This window comes from Typopeltis vanoorti, chromosome 11 (genome assembly GCF_054136105.1).
Source record: "Typopeltis vanoorti isolate ZY-2024b chromosome 11, IOZ_Tvanoo_1.0, whole genome shotgun sequence".
Classification (NCBI taxonomy): Eukaryota; Metazoa; Arthropoda; class Arachnida; order Uropygi; family Thelyphonidae; genus Typopeltis; species Typopeltis vanoorti.
In genome coordinates, this window is record NC_143559.1 from 110,582,705 (window position 1) to 110,605,215 (window position 22,511).

The 22,511-nt window shown below is 36.8% G+C and overlaps 1 protein-coding gene across 1 annotated transcript in view; it reads left to right on the forward strand.

The window, feature by feature from the left end:
* The window catches only part of LOC150101934 (glycine receptor subunit alpha-2-like), a 103,681-nt gene extending 81,697 nt beyond the window's left edge, over window positions 1-21,984 (forward strand). The window contains exons 8-9 of the mRNA XM_090399933.1: window positions 8,673-9,055; window positions 21,817-21,984. Coding sequence (XP_090256059.1) covers window positions 8,673-9,055; window positions 21,817-21,984 — 551 coding nt within the window. The remainder of the gene's footprint in view (window positions 1-8,672; window positions 9,056-21,816) is intronic.
* The last annotated feature ends 527 nt before the right edge of the window (window positions 21,985-22,511 follow it).

Sequence of the window (22,511 nt, forward strand, 5' to 3'; positions counted from 1 at the left end):
CAATAACACCTGATTCCTACACTGTCCTCTACAGATAACGGGGAGATGAAAAGCATTCTTGCTTTTCCCCTTTAAGCCAGTCCTTATAAGGACTATAAAATGTATTTTGTATTGTATTGTGAGGTAAGAATTTGGAAAAGATGGATGGATGAAACCCTGGGAGGGTAATGGATTGCAATGATGTGGCCAATGAAGTTCTAACTGAAGCTCGGCTATTGCTGTTGCCCTCCTGTCATGATCAGAACTTTAATAGCTCAATAACACCCTCTCCCTACACTGTCCTCTACAGATAACGGGGAAGATGAAAAGCATTCTTGCTTCACCCCTTTAAGCCAGTCCTCATAAGGACTATAAGTATGTATTGTGAATCAAGCTGGTGTGAATTTGTTTGGCGCGTGGACGTATGACGGTTGTGTATTTTCTTCTCGGTAGAACGTCCTAATCAAATATGAGAAACTCTGGGTTTGTAGCGTAGCCGCTAAATTAACTAGCAGAGATGTGATTAAAGTTACTAAATTGCGGATTATACTGTATTTACAAGAATAAGTGCTTCATCCAGAGAATCTGGATGAAGCACTTATTCTTGTAAATAAACTTCAAAGGAATTTTAAGCTCAAATGGCCATCAAACACGATAGATCTTGACATCATTATAGACTCTCTAGATAAAGGGCTGGCATTCAGCTTCATTCGAGCTTGAATGGCCCGGCTTTCGAAATTTTTACTCTTTACCCAAGACTGATGAAGATCAAAATGAAGACGCTCCTTAAATGGAGGAAAAATTAAATCTAGTAATCTCGGCCTCTACTCATTCAGATCAAGGAGAGACGCACGCGCGCAAAAAGCGCAAAACTCTCACCTCGGAGTCAGCAAACGAAAATGGCATGGATGAAGATGCCCCCAACACAGATTCCTCTGCCTCCACCAATGAAAAGGTGCCTCCAGTCATTCTTAGGGAAAAGCAGATATGGACAGCCTTAAGAACCACCATGGCCAACCTGCAGATAAATTACTCCACTGCCAAGAACAGATGAGGGCATCAAAATTCAGCCCACTACAGTGAATGACTATAGAAATTTAACCAAGGAGTTGGATGTAAGAGTACTGCGAGGCGTATCAGAAGACATTGAAATAGCTGCTGACCTCAACATCCAAGATCTGCCTCCCATAAAGCTCAGCAGAATGTACAGATCAAACAAGATCCCTATGCCTCTGGTATTGGTGTAAATACACAATATCTATAAAAATATTTTTAACTTGAAGACAATCTGTGGGTTTAATGTCTCACCGGAGCCACTTAGGAAGAGGGACTCTTCTATGCAGTGCCATAGATGCCAAAAATTTGATCATGCCCAGAAGTGCAAAGCTCAATACAGATGTTTAAAATGTGGTGACACCCAGCCCACACACACCTGCTCCAAGTAAAAAACCATCCCTGCTAAGTGCGCTAATTGTGGTGGCCCCCACCCTGAAAATTATAGAGGGTGTATTTTCCACATAAAAAACAGGCAAACTGAGTTAATCAGTCAATCTACCTCACTATCAAAAACGAGCGTCCCAGAAGCTCAAGTTAATCAGGCTCCTATTAGTTTGAACAAGATGACAGGTGTTCACCGACCATCAACTGATCCCCTGAAGAAACTAAATCTTCAACAGCAAACAAGAACATATGCTGACGTGGCCCGCCCCAAAAAAGCAGTCCATGACCAGAATATGACAAATCCACATTGAAATATAACAGCCATCAACACCTCTTCTCTTGTAAATATGTTACAGGATTTCAGTAACGCAAATCCATCACTAAGTACTACAAAAAGTTTCTTGCCGCAAACACAGTCCATTTTATCTGCACTCTCCAATGCATAGGGAAAAATTTACCCCAGATTCTCTAATGATTATTGCATGGAATTCCAAAGGCTTTAAAAATAAAATACTAGAAGTGCAGGAATTCAATGAGAGATATCATCCGGATATATTATTAATTAATGAAAACTCACCTGAGACATGCTGACAATCCTAAATTCAAAGGATATCAACTTTACAGGAATGATAGGCTGAATTATAGAGGTGGTGATACAGCCATCTTCGTTCAAAAATCACATCAACCATCATGCTGTAGCCATTCCTACAACCACTAATCTCGAAGTCACAGGTATCAATGTCATCACAAACTCTGTCGGAAACATAAAAATCTATGCTGCTTATAACCCACCATCAAAAACATTGCTGACCAGAGATCTGGATGCTATTCGGAGTTAAACTACCGGTTATTATCGCCGGAGATTTAAACGCAAAATATCACGCCTGGAGCAGTAGGTCTAAAAATAGGAATGGCCGCATCCTCTTTAACTACACAAGCTCAAATTGCGCAGCTGTGGCTGGCCCCTCAGTGCCAACTCACCACAGTCCGACTGGCTTATCCGACGTCTTGGATAATGCTGTCCTTCAGAATGTCAACCTGCAGTACACCCTGGAATCATTGAATGAATTATCATTATTCCACAATCCTATTCTGCTCCAACTGGGTTATCAGAGGGGACTTTCCCCTTCGCCTCATACCTTCATTCCCTGGGAAAAACTATCCGAAATGCTTCCAAACTACATTGATCTCGTCCCTCATATTAACTCCAAGGAAGAAATTGATTCTGCAGTCAATAAACTTACCGATCAAATCAACGCAGCCATAGCATCTATCGCCCCAAATTCAATTGCTTTTAAGCTTAAACGACTACCAGATGACATAATGAACTTAATCAGGGAAAACAATAAAACAAGAAAAAGATACCCCAAGAACAAACATATCTGAAAAAAATGAACATGCAGTGAGAGATGCACTTAAACCTCACAGAAACAAACTTTGGGAAGACAAATTAGCCTCCATATTATCTGATGATCAAACCGTCTGTAAGTTCCTGAGAAACATCAAAAACAAAAACAAGTTTCTTCCTCTCTCAAATCTGACTTGAACATTGTTTACACAGATGCAGAAAAAGACGAAACTCTAGCTAAAAATTTAGAAAAACAGTGTAGCCCTACTTATGATAATCTAAATTTCAATCATATTTAGAAAGTCCACCGCAACGTCCGACACGTGTTAAAACTGCCTGATACCTGTAGCAGCCAACTCACACCTTCTACAGCTGAAATTTATGACATTATAAAGAACTTAGAGAATAAAAAAGCTCCATGGCCTGACGGCATATCCAACAAAGTTATTAATCTGCTACTCCGAAAGGCCATCGTACACCTTACAACAATAATCAATGCTATGTTCAGGTTTAAGTACTTTCCCTCTGCATAGAAGTTGGCAGACGTAGTTCCTATATACGAGCCTGGCAAGGATCCTCAGCAGCCTCAAAGTTATCGTCCCATAAGCCTGATTTCTAATTTGGGCAAAATAGCAGAAAAAGCTATCCTTTCCAGAATTCAACTTTCAGTAAAAAAATTAAACATCCTTCCTTCAGAACAGTTTCGTTTTCGCCAGTTTCACAGTACCACCTAACAAATTCATAGACTAATCGAATTCATTACCACAAGTACTACAATTGGCACCAATACACCGGAGCAGTTTTTCTTGACTTAGAAAAATTTTCGACAAATTATAGCACTTTGGACTACTATACAAGTTGATTTTAGCTGGCATTCCATTAGATCTAGTCCAAATTATAAAGTAATTTCTTAGTGGCAGACGAATGCAAGTCAAACTAAATGATATATTATCTACCCAGCGACGCATCTTGGCAGGAGTTCCTCAAGGGTCCCTTCTGGCACCGATACTTTTCACGATTTACATGGCGGACATTCCGCACAATCCAATGTCATCTATCATTGTCCTACACGCAAACGACACAGCTATACTAACCAGATCTATTAAACCGCACCTTGTCACCAAGAAACTGCAAGAAAACCTGCAGAGTTTAGAGCACTGGTTCTCGGAATGGAGATTGCAAGTAAACCCTCAGAAGAGTATCGCATGCTCTTCACTAAAAACTCAATATCTCCCAAAGATAACATCTTCCTATTTAATATCAAGATTCCCTGGAAAGCAGAAGCCAAATATTTGGATGTACTGCTGGACAGAAAATTAACCTTCAGTCCACATATAAAAGCCTCATGTACAAAAGCATCAAAAATCATTGCACAGCTTTACCCTCTTATTAATAGGAATAGCAAGCTGGATATCAAAATAAAACTGCTCCTTTATCAGTTGATGATTCGACCCATTATTACTTATGCATCCCCAGCGTGGAGCCACACCTCAAGTACTAATATCGTCAAACTACAGAGAGTGCAAAACAAATGTCTCCGCATGATCTTAAACGCACCATGGTATGTCAGAAATGTTCAACTCCACCGGGATACAAATATCCCCTACATCTACTCTTTCCTGCAGTCTTCAGCAGTAAAGTTCTTCACATCCGAATGAATTAGTGCAAAAAGCAGCAAATTATGGTGAAACAGACTTCTCAAAATATAGGAGACCCAAGGCCATCCTACTTCCAAATGAAGATCTTTAACCACTCAGGCAGAGCACTTAGCTCATAAACTTTTCCTCACACAGCAACCTTATCAGACAGCAGGGATTATAAAAGCATTTTGCTTCACCCTTATAGTCAGCAATGTCGTGCGTTCTTGCATGTATTGTGAATGATTATTTATTAATAACTGATCTAGACCACTCGAGAGAAGGTAGTATGTATTGTGAATGATTATATTATTTTCCATTCTTTGGTACCGCCTTAAATAAAAGGTTTAATAATTATACATAAACTGTACTATTTTCCAATTCTTTGTTCTTCCTTTTATTAATAATTGCATATATGTATTAATAATTATTCATGAATTTTGAATACCTCAGCGTGTTATACTCGTTCACTTTATTCATTTATAAATATATTCCTGACACCATCTTCAGGAAAACATAAAAATAACTAAAGTGATGTTCTGCGAAAGATCACGATTATGCTTCAACCAACATATCAAGTCTGCATGTGCAAAAGCATCTAAAGCCATAGTTCAGATCTACCCGCTAATTAATAGAAATAGCAAACTCAGCAACAGAATCAAATTGCAGCTATACCAGATGATGATTCGTCCTATAATCACCTATGCCTCTCCATCCTGGAGCCACACCTCTAATACTAACATTATTAAGATACAGCGAGTGCAGAACAAGTGCTTGAGAATGATTTTGAACGCCCCGTGGTATGTTAGAAACAGCCAACTCCACAGAGACACAAATATTCCCTATATTCTCTCTTATCTACAATCCTTAGCTTCCAAATTTTTTCTAAAGACGTCCACACATCCCAACGATTTGGTTCAACAAGCTGCAGCATACGAGCCAACGGACATATTTAAATATAGAAGACCAAAAACTATATTAGCCTCCTATAGCGATACATAATCTCCATGCCCATTCAGGGCGAGCAAACTGCTCGTAAATTTTACCCTCACTGTAACCACGACAGATAGCGGGGAATATGAAAAGCATCTTGCTTCACCTCTAAAGACATAAATGTCAATTGTCACGATTACGCTTCTTTCTTCTCTCTTATTTTCAACTTCGCCTATGCATTTTTTTTATATAGAAACTTATTCCAGTTTGGCAATAATTATCCCACCAATTACCAACATTCTTAGCAATCACTCAACTAGGCCATTTGAGCAAAGTTACTTTCGCGAATCAATATGTCACTAAAGGATTTTATTTGGGAAACAATTTTTCTGGTACCACACGCTGATTTGACAGGTGCAATATTTCTCTCGAGCGCTTTCTATTGCTAAAACAATTCTCTCCATTAATTACAAAGTAATTGCGTAGTTCTAATCACTTACCGCTAAGGTTCCCTACAGTTGTGCAATGTTAATAGTAATTCATTAAACCATGGTTTGTATGAACACGAGTTTTGCAGAACAATAAAAGGCCACAAGGGAACAAAAGGGAGTCATAATTAATTTGGATATAAAAATTACGTTTATTAAAATATGGTAAAAAGACCATGGAGAGATGGATATGAGGAAAAAGTTTATTGGATTTTTTTAATTGATCGGCAACTAATATTTGACATGGCTTAAGATGTTTGCCGAGCCATTATTGTAAGCAAACGTGCAATTAAATGAATTAATAAATACAGAAGACTGATTGAGTACAGATATACTTCATGCATTTTTTTTATTTAATATACTCAAAGAGGAGAAAAACAATGCAGTAAAAAAATACAATGTTTTGAATTGTTTACATTTCTGGAGATGGATGGCGCTTTAGTCTGGTGTCTGTTTTCTATAATTACTATAATTATAATATTGTATATTTTATCCTGCATTTAATTCTGAATTAAACGTATTCGTTTATTTTTGGTGACACTTTTACTATGCTAAATTTGTTCGTACTTTTTTATGAATGTACTCGTAGGACTAATTATATTCATTTTGATATTCAATATTAACGAATGGTAAATTTAAAAGAGGAATAAAAAATGTCACGTGTACTTTTTCTCTCAAACGAAATGCATTCTGTATAATTAATCAAAAAGAGAAATAGAATGTCTGTTGATACTAATAACACTATAATTGCTGTAGTATATAATAAATTTATGAGTTGAACAACACCGTGGCATTTCCGCATAACCCAGAATACATTTATTTAGGAAAGAACGATTTACTTGCTGCACTATGGTATCCTGTCCTGTTATAATACAAACAGACAACGAGGAGTGTGTGTCTGTGCTATTATCTTTCATTAAAGTAATTAACATTGTTTTTTTCACATCTTGGCTTGTCCTTTCAACCTATCTTTAACTCTACTTGCATTACTGTTTTCTATCAAGTCATTTGATCGCATTTCTCTCTCTCAAGTTCCAGTATGTTCATAAAATCCAAAGAAATGTATTGTTCTGATGACAGGCAACTTTTGTAAGTTTGCTCAGAAGAAACAATGCAGTATGTGACAAAATGTTGTCGTAAAACCGCATTTTTTGTCATTTTCATTCTGATCAGGTGTAGTCAAAAAGAGTTTGGTCCGGTATGCAAATCGAGTTACAAGTTTATAATCTTACAACTGAATATATGTATTCTCCATCCCGTTTCTGTCCCTGTAAAATTTGTTCTCCCCATTGATCTAACAATATTTCAATAGCAACTGAGTAGAATCTTAAAATTAACTTCTTCTTCTTCTGCAGCTTCTCCCACTTAAGTGGGGTCACTGTTTATTATGAGTCTCCTCCACACCTTCCTGTCTTGGGCTGTCACCACATCCAAGTTCTTCATCTTCAAGTCCTCTTCTACCAGCTCCCTCCATATCTTCTTTGGCCGCCCACGCTTCCGCCTTCCTTGCACATCCATCTGCATGACCCTTCTTCCCACATATTCGTCCTCCCTCCTCATCACATGACCAAACCATCTCAACCTTGCCTCCTGTATTTTCGCTCCTAAGTTCGTAACTTTCACTGTTCCCCTGACATAGTCATTTCTCAGATGATCCTTTCTGGTCACACCGCACATCCACCTAAGCATTCTCATCTTTGCTACTTCCATCCTGCTAATGTTATTTTTCCTCAGGGCCACAGTTTCTATAGCATATGTCATAGCTGGCCTCACTACTGTCCTATAAATTTTGCCTTTCAGATTGATCGGCACCCTCTTATCACATAACACTCCAGCCATCTCCCTCCAGTTCCTCCAACCTGCTTGTATCCTGCATCCCACTTCCTTCTCACCTCCTCCATCTTCTTCCACTGTCGAACCTAAGTATCTAAAGTCTCTCACCTTCCTGATGACATTTCCTTCCAGCTCCAGGTCTGTCTCCTGGCCACCGCCCACTGCGCAACACATATACTCTGTCTTACTTCTGCTCAGTCTCATACCTCTCTCTTCCAGTACTTTTCTCCATCTTTCCAGTTTAGTTTCCGCTTCTTCTCTTGAATCTACACACAGCAAGATGTCATCTGCATACAACATTGTCCAAGGTGCATCTTCTCTCACCTCCTCTGTTACCACCTCCATCACAATATTAAACAGAAACGGACTTAATGCTGACCCTTGATGCAAGCCAACTGTTACTTGAAATTAAAATTGAAATTAAAATCTTAAAATTAACTACAATGAATAAATAATTTCTATATAATTTTGTATAATATAAGCGATTACTGACTGGAATCACATCAAGAGTTCGGGTTCGAATGGAAAGAGTTAAATGTCGTTGTTGTATTCCAAAACCGGTCTAATTTCTATGAACAAACGATCAAGATATACTCTACTTGCATTTATATTGGAATTTATATAAATAGACAACAGACTAAAGCGCCGTCTATCTCCAGAAATGTAAACAATTCAAAATGAAAAGAACGATCCTGTCCTGTCTAGTCATGTGATCACACAACCCGTCGATGTGCTTCTTAAACAGCTGGAGGTTATTAATGTTTGGGCAGGACTGTGAGAAAACAGGATAAAGACTACTTTAGAATAATGATTCACATCTATTTCTGTTCCTTAAATATCCACCTTCAAATTACACACTGCACAATTCGATTTCGATGTTATTATTGCTGTTTTTCGAAAGTCTGACCTAACCACAGACATTTCATTGTTAAACGGGCGCCCTCTAGCGATGAACGATAGCATTTCAACTTAGTTACGTAAACTTTTAATTTCTCCTGTTTTATATTCTCGTAGGTAATTTCACTTGCATCCAAGTGCTCTTCACACTGAAGCGTCGTCTTGGTTACTACATGTTCCACACCTACATTCCCACGTGCCTCATTGTGATCATGTCCTGGATCTCTTTCTGGATACGACCAGAAGCCGTGCCTGCGAGGGTCACTTTGTGCGTCACAAGTTTGCTCACTTTGTCCACCCAGCACGCTCAGTCTCAAAAGTCCCTTCCACCAGTTTCTTATATCAAAGCCATCGATATCTTCATGTCCTCGTGCACAGTGTTCGTATTCTCCTCTCTCATGGAATACGCAATAGTCAATATTCTTATGGGAGAGATTGACTGTGATGAAGAAGCTCTAAGAAAGGGCATGAGAAGTGTTATATTATCAACGAAGGTAACGGTAGGTACATCTCAAATGCTAAAGCGACATCTAACGATGGCTTTCGTAAATATTGTTAATTTTTATATTAATTTTAAATGTGTTACATTATTATGATGAACTTTTTAAGAAATTTTGAATTTTTTGACACATTTTATGGAATTGGAATTTCGTATTTAAAATATTTATCATGTCTTATTTATATTCTAAAAGGAAAAAAATGCCATTTTTTGTTTTCTAACTCATAATTAAATTAGTTCACTCCCATCAAATACGATATAAAATAAATAATAAATGTGATATCAAAATAGTAAATGTCATATCGTATACATGTATTTTGATAAGTTTGATTTCATTCCAAGTTCGTTCATGAATAAATATAATGTTTGAATTCAACAAGTCTAACTTTCATTTGCAATAAATGAAGAAATATGAAATATTAAATGAAATAAAATAAATATGAAAGTTTAAATGAAGAAAAAATCCATGAATGGTTTGATATTCACAATAAATTGAGATTAATAAATATATTTTTTAATTAATAATGAATTAAATAATAAAAAAATTTAACCGTTATAATACGTTAAAAATCTAATCCATTTTGGATATTAAATTAGATTTTAGGGTAAAAAAAGAATAGAACATAAGACACCATAAAAAAATAAGCATACGATTTATAAGTATATCAAATGATCTGTACTCGATTCTACGTCCATCCTTAAATGGCAGCACTTCCCCCAGTCATGAAAAATAGCTGACATCATCCCAATTCACAAACCAGGCAAAGACCCACACCTACCTGAAAATTACCGTCCCATCAGCCTGCTATCCAATTTAGGGAAAATAGCTGAGAAAATCATCCTCATGAGACTCCAAGATCACGTCAACCAATTAAATATCATTCCAGAAGAACAATTCGGCTTCCGTCAAAATCACAGCACCACCCATCAAATCCATAGACTGATAGAATACATCACCACAGGATTCAATTGGAATCAACACACTGGAGCTGTCTTCCTAGACATCTCAAAGGCCTTCGATAAGATCTGGCACCAAGGCCTCCTCTACAAACTTATCATCGCTAACCTTCCACTAAACATGATACACCTGATCAAATCATACCTCTTCAACAGGAGGATGCAAGTCAAAATCAATGAAACAGTCTCAACCCAACGGAAAATCCTCGCTGGAGTTCCTCAAGGATCACTGCTAGCCCCGATCCTGTTCAACATCTATATGGCAGACATCCCTCAAAATCCTCTCACATCCACCATCGCCCTTTATGCTGATGACACGGCTATTCTAGCCAGATCTCGTCAACCACTTCTCGTCACCAAAAAACTACAAGACACCATCCTGAATCTAGAAAAATGGTTTAAAGACTGGCGACTACAATTAAACCCCCAGAAAAGTACAACGATACTCTTCACAAGAAGACGAGCATCCCCCCAAAGGAGACATCACCCTGGTCAACTCTAAAATTCCCTGGAAAACTGAAGCAAAATACCTAGGAATACTTCTCGATAAGCGATTATGCTTCAACAGCCACATCAAGAGCATATGCACCAAAGCTTCAAAAGTTATCGCCCAGCTATACCCCTTGATCAACTGACACAGCAAATTAAGCTCAACAAATAAAATACTACTGTACAAGACAGTGATCCGTCCCACAGTCATATACGCCTCCCCAGCCTGGAGCCATACCTCCAAGACAAACATCCTCAAGCTACAAAGACTACAGAACAAATGCCTGCGAATGATTCTGGACGCCCCGTGGTTCATCAGGAACGCCCAGATCCACCGGGACATAAATATCCCCTACATCTCTCCACTACTACGCTCCCTAGCAGAAAAATTTTTTATGAAGACAACTATCCATCCAAACCAACTGATACAACAAGCCGGAAACTATGACGGTAATGACTACTGGAAACATAAAAGACCGAAAGCCATCCTAACACCCAACGACGAATAACCACTTCTGCCCACTCAGGGCGAGCTAAAATAGCTCACAAATCTCTCCCATCACTGCTCCCGAAACAGACAACAGGGAATATGAAAAGCGTCAAGCTTCGCCCTCTGCGCCATATATGTCCTGCGTCCTGCGTCGATTCCACGATTGATGTAGGTTGTCGACCGTGAGATGCGGTGATTGATACCCTGGGAGGGTAATGGATGGCAATGCTGTAGCCAATGAAGTTTTAACTGAGGCTCGGCTATTGCTGTTACCCTCCTGCCATGATCAGAGCTTTAATAGCTCAATAACATGTTATCCCTATACCATGGGTGGCCAACTTTTTACAGTTCATGCGTCAATGTTTTCATTTTTTAGTTAAGATGCGCCAATCAAACTTATACCACTTTTCAGCCCTTTTAAAATATAGTAATATGGATATATTTAATAGTTATGTTATGCCTAAAATGATTTATTATATATATGGTAACATAGACACTTTTAGCAGTTTTAAATAAAAGGATTTCATATAAAAACAAGATAAACATTAATTATTTTATTGAGACTTTTAAAATTGCTTTGCTTTTGCTAAGCCTGTATTGTTTGGAGTTAAATCAGCTACAGAAAGTATCAAACAGTTTTTCAAATTTGAATCAGTCAGTCGCGACCGTAGTTTGTTCTTAATCATTTTCATTGATTAAAATGCTTGTTCGCATCTGTATGTAGTTCCAATACGACAGATATACAGGGTGTTCGGGATAAATTTGACAGTTTCGTAAGGAAAAAGAAAATCTTCTTTGTATCTATTAAATTTAATGAATTGACAAAAAAACATTTCAGCAGAGTTAATTACAATACTATCAACAAGATTTACTCAAAATAACCACCATTAACATAGATAACAGCTTCAATTCTGCTTCGGAACCTCGAACAAGCTGATGCTATAGTCTCCCTGGGAAGGGCCGCAAAAACTGTTTTAATTTTATCCATTAACTGGGCTTTTGTATTACTGGAAGTGCGATTGGTGTCTTTTTCAACTGCGCCCCATACAAAATAATCCATGGGGTTAAGGTCTGGGGAGTTTGGAGGCCAAACATTTGGACTGGTGAAGTCGTAGAAATTTTCAGACAACCATTTTTGACTTTTCCCAGAGGTGTGGCAAGGGGCCGAATCCTGCTGCCATACATACGGCCTACCATTGGCTACCCTTGTTATCCAGGGCTTGACTACAGTTAGCAACTCCACGAACAAAGCCCGAATTCCAATGCCAGGGTTCTTCAACACCTGTTCCTGCAGATTTGCGAGGAATTCTGCTGTACGAACGCAATCAGATCGTCTGCTAGGGATCTTTCTTCTTGCTACATCCTCGTAGTCACCATTGCAAGTCTCTAGTTCATGCCTGATTGTTTTTACTGTATTCAGGGAGCATTGGGCAGCAGTCGTAATATCCTTATTTTGATGGCGGGCACGAATCATCATGATACAAGTTATTCTCTTCCATGATTCAGGTGGGTTCCAGCTATCCATCCTTTCTGACATCTTGTATATGAATGAAGAAGGGTCCAAACTTTTAAATGAAGAGAAGTGTGTGTTAATACATGTAACTTACGGAAAAATATAATTAATTATAAATATGTCAAATTTAACCCGAACACCCTGTAACTCTGAGCAAGTTTTCTAAGTTCTGGAAAATGTTCACAGAGCAACGATCGCCAGAAATTAATTATATCAGAAGCATCTGGGAGTGGTGGCAGTTCATTAAATTTCATTTTCAATAAAGAATTCGTTTTGAGAAAATCGCTAAAACGACTGTTAAAGGACTCTGGCAATAATCTGAATTTCTCAGTATATTCTGTAAACTTTCCATTAACTACAACTGATTCACTATGCTCTTTTAAATGTGGAAAGTGACTTAAATCCCCGTTTTCTAACTGGGAGATGAACAGTTTTAATTTCATTTCGAATGCACTGATGTCATTTACTAAGCTAGGAAACAATTTGTTCTTGCCCTGCAGTTTCAAATTTAGATCACTGGGGTGACTGGTAACATCAACTAAAAATGCTAAATCAAATAACCATTTCTCATCACACAACAGGGCTATTTCTTCATGCAGCTCATACTTCTCTTCTAGAAAATTACGAACACTTTCTTTCAGCTTCCAAAATCTACTGAGAACTTGTCCTTTAGAAAGCCAGCGCACTCCACAGTGAAGGATGAGATCATCATATTCCATATCTAGCAGTTCACAATATTCTCTGAATTCTCTTCTGTTTAACCCTCTTGCTCTAATTTTATTCACACACTTTACAACTGGTATCATAACATGCTTCAAATTTAGAGTTTTTCCACACAGAGATTCTTCATGTATAATACAATGATACGTTAGTAGAGAACGACCTAAAAACCTTTCAAGTAAAGTTACAGTCCCAGAAACTCTATCTACCGTTGATGGTGCTCCATCAGTGCAAACACTGATCAACATCTAGTTGTTGATTTTCTAGACATGACTTTAATTTGTCAAATATGTCTGACCCTCTGGTTTTTCCATGAAGTGACTCAAGACCGATAAGTTCTTCAAAGATGTTAAAATTACCATCAATTCCTCTTATAAAAATGCTTAATTGGGCTACATCACATATGTCAGCGGATTCATCCAAGGCTAAAGAAAAGAAAGAACAAGCATGAACGTGGTCTTTCAATTGCTCAGTAACATCATGGGAAAGTCTTCGATGCGTCTTGTAATTGTTTGCTTGGAGAGCAATTTGGTTTACTATTCTTATCACCAAGACATTTTGCAAATTTTTTGAGACAGGGCTTAACAACTTCCTCTCCATCAGAGAAAGGCTTTGGATATTTAGCCAACACAAAGGCAATTTCATAAGACGCCTCCAGCATTGCCACACTTTCATAACTTCGTTTCACAAATATATTTTGTCTCTTTTTTATTTCTTCATTTTTCTTAACCACATATCCTTTCCGCAATTCAGAACCAGGAACTAACTTCAGTTTTTCTTCTAATTCAGCTTGATGTTTTCTATAGTGTCTGCTAAGATCATGTCTTCTATTATCTGAGAGAGTGCCTTCACAAACAACGCACAACGGTTTTCCTGAAGGACCCGCAATAAATAAGAACTCATTTCCCCAAAGTTCATTAAACTGGCGCTTGCTATCACCTTCTGCTTTTCTTCTGCTAATTTTATTTTGCAAAGTAATGGGTAACTGACTGTAAAAAAATATTTCAAAAAGTAAAGCTTATTATTAAATAATTTATTTAAATTATTTTATGGTTTTAAACATTATGAACATTCAAAAACAGTTCTACAAGTTTAAGATAAGATTCCTGTTTTGATTAAGACCTAATACAGTTCTATAAGTTTAAAAATTATATATATTTTTTTTTTCATAGAGAATTTTCGTCTCTCTCTCGAAATATATTATGTCCAATGAAATGCGAGATCGCTTCCTGCCATAAAACAGTCGATCAATTGGCAATCACACACACACAACCCAAGCATCCTCATTACGAAAGCTTTGCTGATGATCAGTTAAATTTAAGGAATAAACCTTCTATACGTAAATAAAAAGGAAAAATATTGTATAAAAAAACAAAAAAACACACACATACAAACACACCGAATAATTGCAGGTTTCAGTAATCAGCAAATTAGAGGAGCGGGCAAGAACTAGACATACGCGTTCAAAATGAAAAAAATATTTTAAAATTTACAGAACTTTTTTTACAGTCAACGTATTTCGGTACATGGTCAACATATTCACATCTAATATCGGCTAGATGTTGCTACATATTTATATTAGTTTCCATTTACGTGATAAATTGGGCTATTAAGATTTCTTAATATATTTACGTTATGGGAATACTTATTGGCTTTCTAGACCTATGAAAGTCCACAGTAATCTAATCGCTATTTTGTTTTGTTACCTGTCGAATATAAACTGAATTTTTTTTTTAAGGAAAATTTACTTCCATACGTTTAGAACTCACACTTTTTACTATGCGCATGCGTATGTTTTGAACACGCATGCGCGAATTCCAATGATGTCTACGACGGAATTTTTCGATAGTTTATAAAAATCATGAAATGCATGTAAACCAGTTGCTTTGGTTTTTGTTTGTTTAGTTTTTTACTATAAATGGTCTGATTGATACCAAATTTAAAACCATTCGACAAATTTAATAGGCTTAACACTATTAAAAATAATGCTAAGCTCAGCTATTAAACGTTATACTTCATAAACGTAGTTAGACTAAAATTCCTACTTTATGGAAGATATTGTGGATGCATCGACACAAGTATTAAAATGAAGGGTTTATTTTTTCCCCAGCAGTTTGGTAATTGCAAGAAAGCTTCAATTCCAATTATGTAATTAATAACTTTCCATGTATTTTACAAGAAAAAATACATAATTCTGTTAAGTGATCAGCGGTGCCAATAATGGGTGCTGAAATATTTTTCGGTTTTGAGTACAAATAATTTAAGCATCTTATAGTATCAAAAAATTCAATACTGCTTATAAAACATACAGGGTGTTCGGGATAAATTTGACAGTTTCGTAAGGAAAAAGAAAATCTTCTTTGTATCTATTAAATTTAATGAATTGACAAAAAACATTACAGGCAGAGTTAATTACAATACTATCAACAAGATTTACTCAAAATAACCACCATTAGCATCGATCACAGCTTCAATTCTGCTTCGGAACCTCGAACAAGCTGATGCTACAGTCTCCCTGGGAAGGGCCGCAAAAACTGTTTTAATTTTATCCATTAACTGGGCTTTTGTATTACTGGAAGTGCGATTGGTGTCTTTTTCAACTGCGCCCCATACAAAATAATCCATGGGGTTAAGGTCTGGGGAGTTTGGAGGCCAAACATTTGGACTGGTGAAGTCGTAGAAATTTTCAGACAACCATTTTTGACTTTTCCCAGAGGTGTGGCAAGGGGCCGAATCCTGCTGCCATACATACGGCCTACCATTGGCTACCCTTGTTATCCAGGGCTTGACTACAGTTAGCAACTCCACGAACAAAGCCCGAATTCCAATGCCAGGGTTCTTCAACACCTGTTCCTGCAGATTTGCGAGGAATTCTGCTGTACGAACGCAATCAGATCGTCTGCTAGGGATCTTTCTTCTTGCTACATCCTCGTAGTCACCATTGCAAGTCTCTAGTTCATGCCTGATTGTTTTTACTGTATTCAGGGAGCATTGGGCAGCAGTCGTAATATCCTTATTTTGATGGCGGGCACGAATCATCATGATACAAGTTATTCTCTTCCATGATTCAGGTGGGTTCCAGCTATCCATCCTTTCTGACATCTTGTATATGAATGAAGAAGGGTCCAAACTTTTAAATGAAGAGAAGTGTGTGTTAATACATGTAACTTACGGAAAAATATAATTAATTATAAATATGTCAAATTTAACCCGAACACCCTGTAACTCTGAGCAAGTTTTCTAAGTTCTGGAAAATGTTCACAGAGCAACGATCGCCAGAAATTAATTATATCAGAAGCATCTGGGAGTGGTGGCAGTTCATTAAATTTCATTTTCAATAAAGAATTGGTTTTGAGAAAATCGCTAAAACGACTGTTAAAGGACTCTGGCAATAATCTGAATTTCTCAGTATATTCTGTAAACTTTCCATTAACTACAACTGATTCACTATGCTCTTTTAAATGTGGAAAGTGACTTAAATCCCCGTTTTCTAACTGGGAGATGAACAGTTTTAATTTCATTTCGAATGCACTGATGTCATTTACTAAGCTAGGAAACAATTTGTTCTTGCCCTGCAGTTTCAAATTTAGATCACTGGGGTGACTGGTAACATCAACTAAAAATGCTAAATCAAATAACCATTTCTCATCACACAACAGGGCTATTTCTTCATGCAGCTCATACTTCTCTTCCAGAAAATTACGAACACTTTCTTTCAGCTTCCAAAATCTACTGAGAACTTGTCCTTTAGAAAGCCAGCGCACTCCACAGTGAAGGATGAGATCATCATATTCCATATCTAGCAGTTCACAATATTCTCTGAATTCTCTTCTGTTTAACTCTCTTGCTCTAATTTTATTCACACACTTTACAACTGGTATCATAACATGCTTCAAATTTAGAGTTTTTCCACACAGAGATTCTTCATGTATAATACAGTGATACGTTAGTAGAGAACGACCTAAAAACCTTTCAAGTAAAGTTACAGTCCCAGAAACTCTATCTACCGTTGATGGTGCTCCATCAGTGCAAACACTGATCAACATCTAGTTGTTGATTTTCTAGACATGACTTTAATTTGTCAAATATGTCTGACCCTCTGGTTTTTCCATGAAGTGACTCAAGACCGATAAGTTCTTCAAAGATGTTAAAATTACCATCAATTCCTCTTATAAAAATGCTTAATTGGGCTACATCACATATGTCAGCGGATTCATCCAAGGCTAAAGAAAAGAAAGAACAAGCATGAACGTGGTCTTTCAATTGCTTAGTAACATCATGGGAAAGTCTTCGATGCGTCTTGTAATTGTTTGCTTGGAGAGCAATTTGGTTTACTATTCTTATCACCAAGACATTTTGCAAATTTTTTGAGACAGGGCTTAACAACTTCCTCTCCATCAGAGAAAGGCTTTGGATTTTTAGCCAACACAAAGGCAATTTCATAAGACGCCTCCAGCATTGCCACACTTTCATAACTTCGTTTCACAAATATATTTTGTCTCTTTTTTATTTCTTCATTTTTCTTAACCACATATCCTTTCCGCAATTCAGAACCAGGAACTAACTTCAGTTTTTCTTCTAATTCAGCTTGATGTTTTCTATAGTGTCTGCTAAGATCATGTCTTCTATTATCTGAGAGAGTGCCTTCACAAACAACGCACAACGGTTTTCCTGAAGGACCCGCAATAAATAAGAACTCATTTCCCCAAAGTTCATTAAACTGGCGCTTGCTATCACCTTCTGCTTTTCTTCTGCTAATTTTATTTTGCAAAGTAATGGGTAACTGACTGTAAAAAAATATTTCAAAAAGTAAAGCTTATTATTAAATAATTTATTTAAATTATTTTATGGTTTTAAACATTATGAACATTCAAAAACAGTTCTACAAGTTTAAGATAAGATTCCTGTTTTGATTAAGACCTAATACAGTTCTATAAGTTTAAAAATTATATATATTTTTTTTTTCATAGAGAATTTTCGTCTCTCTCTCGAAATATATTATGTCCAATGAAATGCGAGATCGCTTCCTGCCATAAAACAGTCGATCAATTGGCAATCACACACACACAACCCAAGCATCCTCATTACGAAAGCTTTGCTGATGATCAGTTAAATTTAAGGAATAAACCTTCTATACGTAAATAAAAAGGAAAAATATTGTATAAAAAAACAAAAAAACACACACATACAAACACACCGAATAATTGCAGGTTTCAGTAATCAGCAAATTAGAGGAGCGGGCAAGAACTAGACATACGCGTTCAAAATGAAAAAAATATTTTAAAATTTACAGAACTTTTTTTACAGTCAACGTATTTCGGTACATGGTCAACATATTCACATCTAATATCGGCTAGATGTTGCTACATATTTATATTAGTTTCCATTTACGTGATAAATTGGGCTATTAAGATTTCTTAATATATTTACGTTATGGGAATACTTATTGGCTTTCTAGACCTATGAAAGTCCACAGTAATCTAATCGCTATTTTGTTTTGTTACCTGTCGAATATAAACTGAATTTTTTTTTTAAGGAAAATTTACTTCCATACGTTTAGAACTCACACTTTTTACTATGCGCATGCGTATGTTTTGAACACGCATGCGCGAATTCCAATGATGTCTACGACGGAATTTTTCGATAGTTTATAAAAATCATGAAATGCATGTAAACCAGTTGCTTTGGTTTTTGTTTGTTTAGTTTTTTACTATAAATGGTCTGATTGATACCAAATTTAAAACCATTCGACAAATTTAATAGGCTTAACACTATTAAAAATAATGCTAAGCTCAGCTATTAAACGTTATACTTCATAAACGTAGTTAGACTAAAATTCCTACTTTATGGAAGATATTGTGGATGCATCGACACAAGTATTAAAATGAAGGGTTTATTTTTTCCCCAGCAGTTTGGTAATTGCAAGAAAGCTTCAATTCCAATTATGTAATTAATAACTTTCCATGTATTTTACAAGAAAAAATACATAATTCTGTTAAGTGATCAGCGGTGCCAATAATGGGTGCTGAAATATTTTTCGGTTTTGAGTACAAATAATTTAAGCATCTTATAGTATCAAAAAATTCAATACTGCTTATAAAACATACAGGGTGTTCGGGATAAATTTGACAGTTTCGTAAGGAAAAAGAAAATCTTCTTTGTATCTATTAAATTTAATGAATTGACAAAAAACATTACAGGCAGAGTTAATTACAATACTATCAACAAGATTTACTCAAAATAACCACCATTAGCATCGATCACAGCTTCAATTCTGCTTCGGAACCTCGAACAAGCTGATGCTACAGTCTCCCTGGGAAGGGCCGCAAAAACTGTTTTAATTTTATCCATTAACTGGGCTTTTGTATTACTGGAAGTGCGATTGGTGTCTTTTTCAACTGCGCCCCATACAAAATAATCCATGGGGTTAAGGTCTGGGGAGTTTGGAGGCCAAACATTTGGACTGGTGAAGTCGTAGAAATTTTCAGACAACCATTTTTGACTTTTCCCAGAGGTGTGGCAAGGGGCCGAATCCTGCTGCCATACATACGGCCTACCATTGGCTACCCTTGTTATCCAGGGCTTGACTACAGTTAGCAACTCCACGAACAAAGCCCGAATTCCAATGCCAGGGTTCTTCAACACCTGTTCCTGCAGATTTGCGAGGAATTCTGCTGTACGAACGCAATCAGATCGTCTGCTAGGGATCTTTCTTCTTGCTACATCCTCGTAGTCACCATTGCAAGTCTCTAGTTCATGCCTGATTGTTTTTACTGTATTCAGGGAGCATTGGGCAGCAGTCGTAATATCCTTATTTTGATGGCGGGCACGAATCATCATGATACAAGTTATTCTCTTCCATGATTCAGGTGGGTTCCAGCTATCCATCCTTTCTGACATCTTGTATATGAATGAAGAAGGGTCCAAACTTTTAAATGAAGAGAAGTGTGTGTTAATACATGTAACTTACGGAAAAATATAATTAATTATAAATATGTCAAATTTATCCCGAACACCCTGTATATATAAATCGTATACAAAATGTTTTTTAAATTTTTCTATGGGGTCACTTCTAATCATGCAATGCGTCACTTTTGGCGCATGCGCCATAGGTTGGCCACCCCTGCCCTACACTGTCCTGTACAGATAACGGGGAAGATGAAAAGCATTCTTGCTTCGCCCCTTTAAGCCAGTCCTTATAAGGATAAGGACCCGATTCCACATTTAGGAGCTGCACTAAAGAAAATATTTTCGAAGTTATTTTCCTTATTTTTTATATACATTTACAGTTTTTATTTCGTATATATCCTGTCATTCAAATTAAATTACCTGCAGCTTAATTATCCTGGAAAAATTTATTTTGCCGGATAATATGACATTTTAGATACTTCATCTTCATCGTTATCCAGTCCCGCGAGACTCCCAACCTGATGCCTGGAAGTTGGGCAGTTTTTCTTTATTTTATTTTGATATTTTAAGTTCTATTTTTAGTCTGTAGAGCAGAATTTCTGTAATGCACATAAAAATAATTTTTCTTGTAGTCATACAATGAAATCAATAACTGCTACTGGAATTGTATGAATAAAAAATGTTTAAATCCGAACTCATCTTATTTCAAACCAGGTTCGATTTATTTCGATGTACTGAAGGTAAAGGAAGAAAAAAGTGGACACTTACTTATGATGCTTCTTATGACACAACACACACACACACACACGCACTTTTTTGCAAATATATATTTGCATATTTGCACATATATATTTGCATATAAGTTTTATATGCAAAGTCAATCAAACTTCATCTGCAATTGTTTTAAATTTGTTTAAATATATATCCAACAAAGACTACCTTTTTTTCCCATTTACTGCATTCTATCCACAAGGACTACCCCCCCCTCCTTTTAATGCATTCTCTAATAACTCGAAAAAGTTCAACTTCTTTAATATAACCTTCTGTACACTACAAGCACAAATAAATCTCACTTCCAATACCCACATGCACATAAAAATTCAAAATTTCATCATCTCCCACGTTATTTCAGAATCGGCCATTCTACTCCATCAAGGTAATTCTCATATCATGGTGTTAGCGGAGGTATGTGATGTTCTGGTCATTCAAAGTTGCCGGATCGACATGATCTCATAGATTTATTTATTTTTTTAAATGCATGATTGTAGAATACAAGCTGAAGGTGGCACTATCCAGCAAATCAATAGTATTGTAGGCTGTTCGCGGGGTCCTGTCGTTAAGGTGTTCTAAGAATGAAAGGATACTGGGATGAATAGAAACCATAAAGCCAACAATTGGCACCCTCGCCTCATAGACCGCAGTATGTCTCGTTAAAGCCTACAGAAGAAAAATTATGCATCACGGGTGGAGGGCTTAAACTTGGGAAGAAAACTCATCCCGATGTCATGGTTGACTGAAACAAAAGATCAGTACTCGCTGTGTTTCACTGAGACTTTCTTTAGGATGAGAACGCTTGTATCATGTTGTAACTTTCTGTTCTCTGATGTGATTCCCCAATTCAATTTTATCCATTTAAGGTACTCATCCATCTCACGATGAACATTTTGATTTCTTTTTTTTATAGGAGAGCGGCCACGTCCCTAATGGTGCCAAAGTGACCGCTATTCTTACGACAGCTCAGCGTCGTAGAGAAAGAGCCATCCTAGTCGACAAGATCTCCAGAACTGTATTTCCTTTGTCCTTCTTGATTCTGAACGCCATCTACTGGTCCGTCTATCTGGACACAGTCTAGTGCACTCTCAAACCAGTGAGAAATATTGCACATCCATGACGTCCACATGGCTCATATTTCTTGCCTTCCATCGAACTCTCAAGTTATAATAAATGCATTCTATCATGCCAAAAGTTATGAGACAATAATTCAACTTTTCCATCTCTAATCATACTTAAACGCTGTATTCTAAGCGCTCACTGACTTCTCATTAGTTTAATATATACATAAACTACTAAAACAAAACTGATTTTCTCATTAGTAGATAACTAACAATTTCCTTAAGCGTAACCGACCATAACTTTTGGCAAGGCAGTGCAAAATTTGCTTCCCAACAGGAGCGTATGTTATTGGTGCAAGAAAGAGCTGCTATGTACATATCCAATTTTTATTCGTCACGTTCTAAGGCACAGCTATTCAAGAACGTCATCTGTTTAAGTGGTAACAGTTATTCGGATCTCATATGTACAGTACTTATTTACATAAGACTTTAAAAGTATTGTTCATTGCCATGAATAATAGAATCTGTTTTGGACTCGAATTCCTCT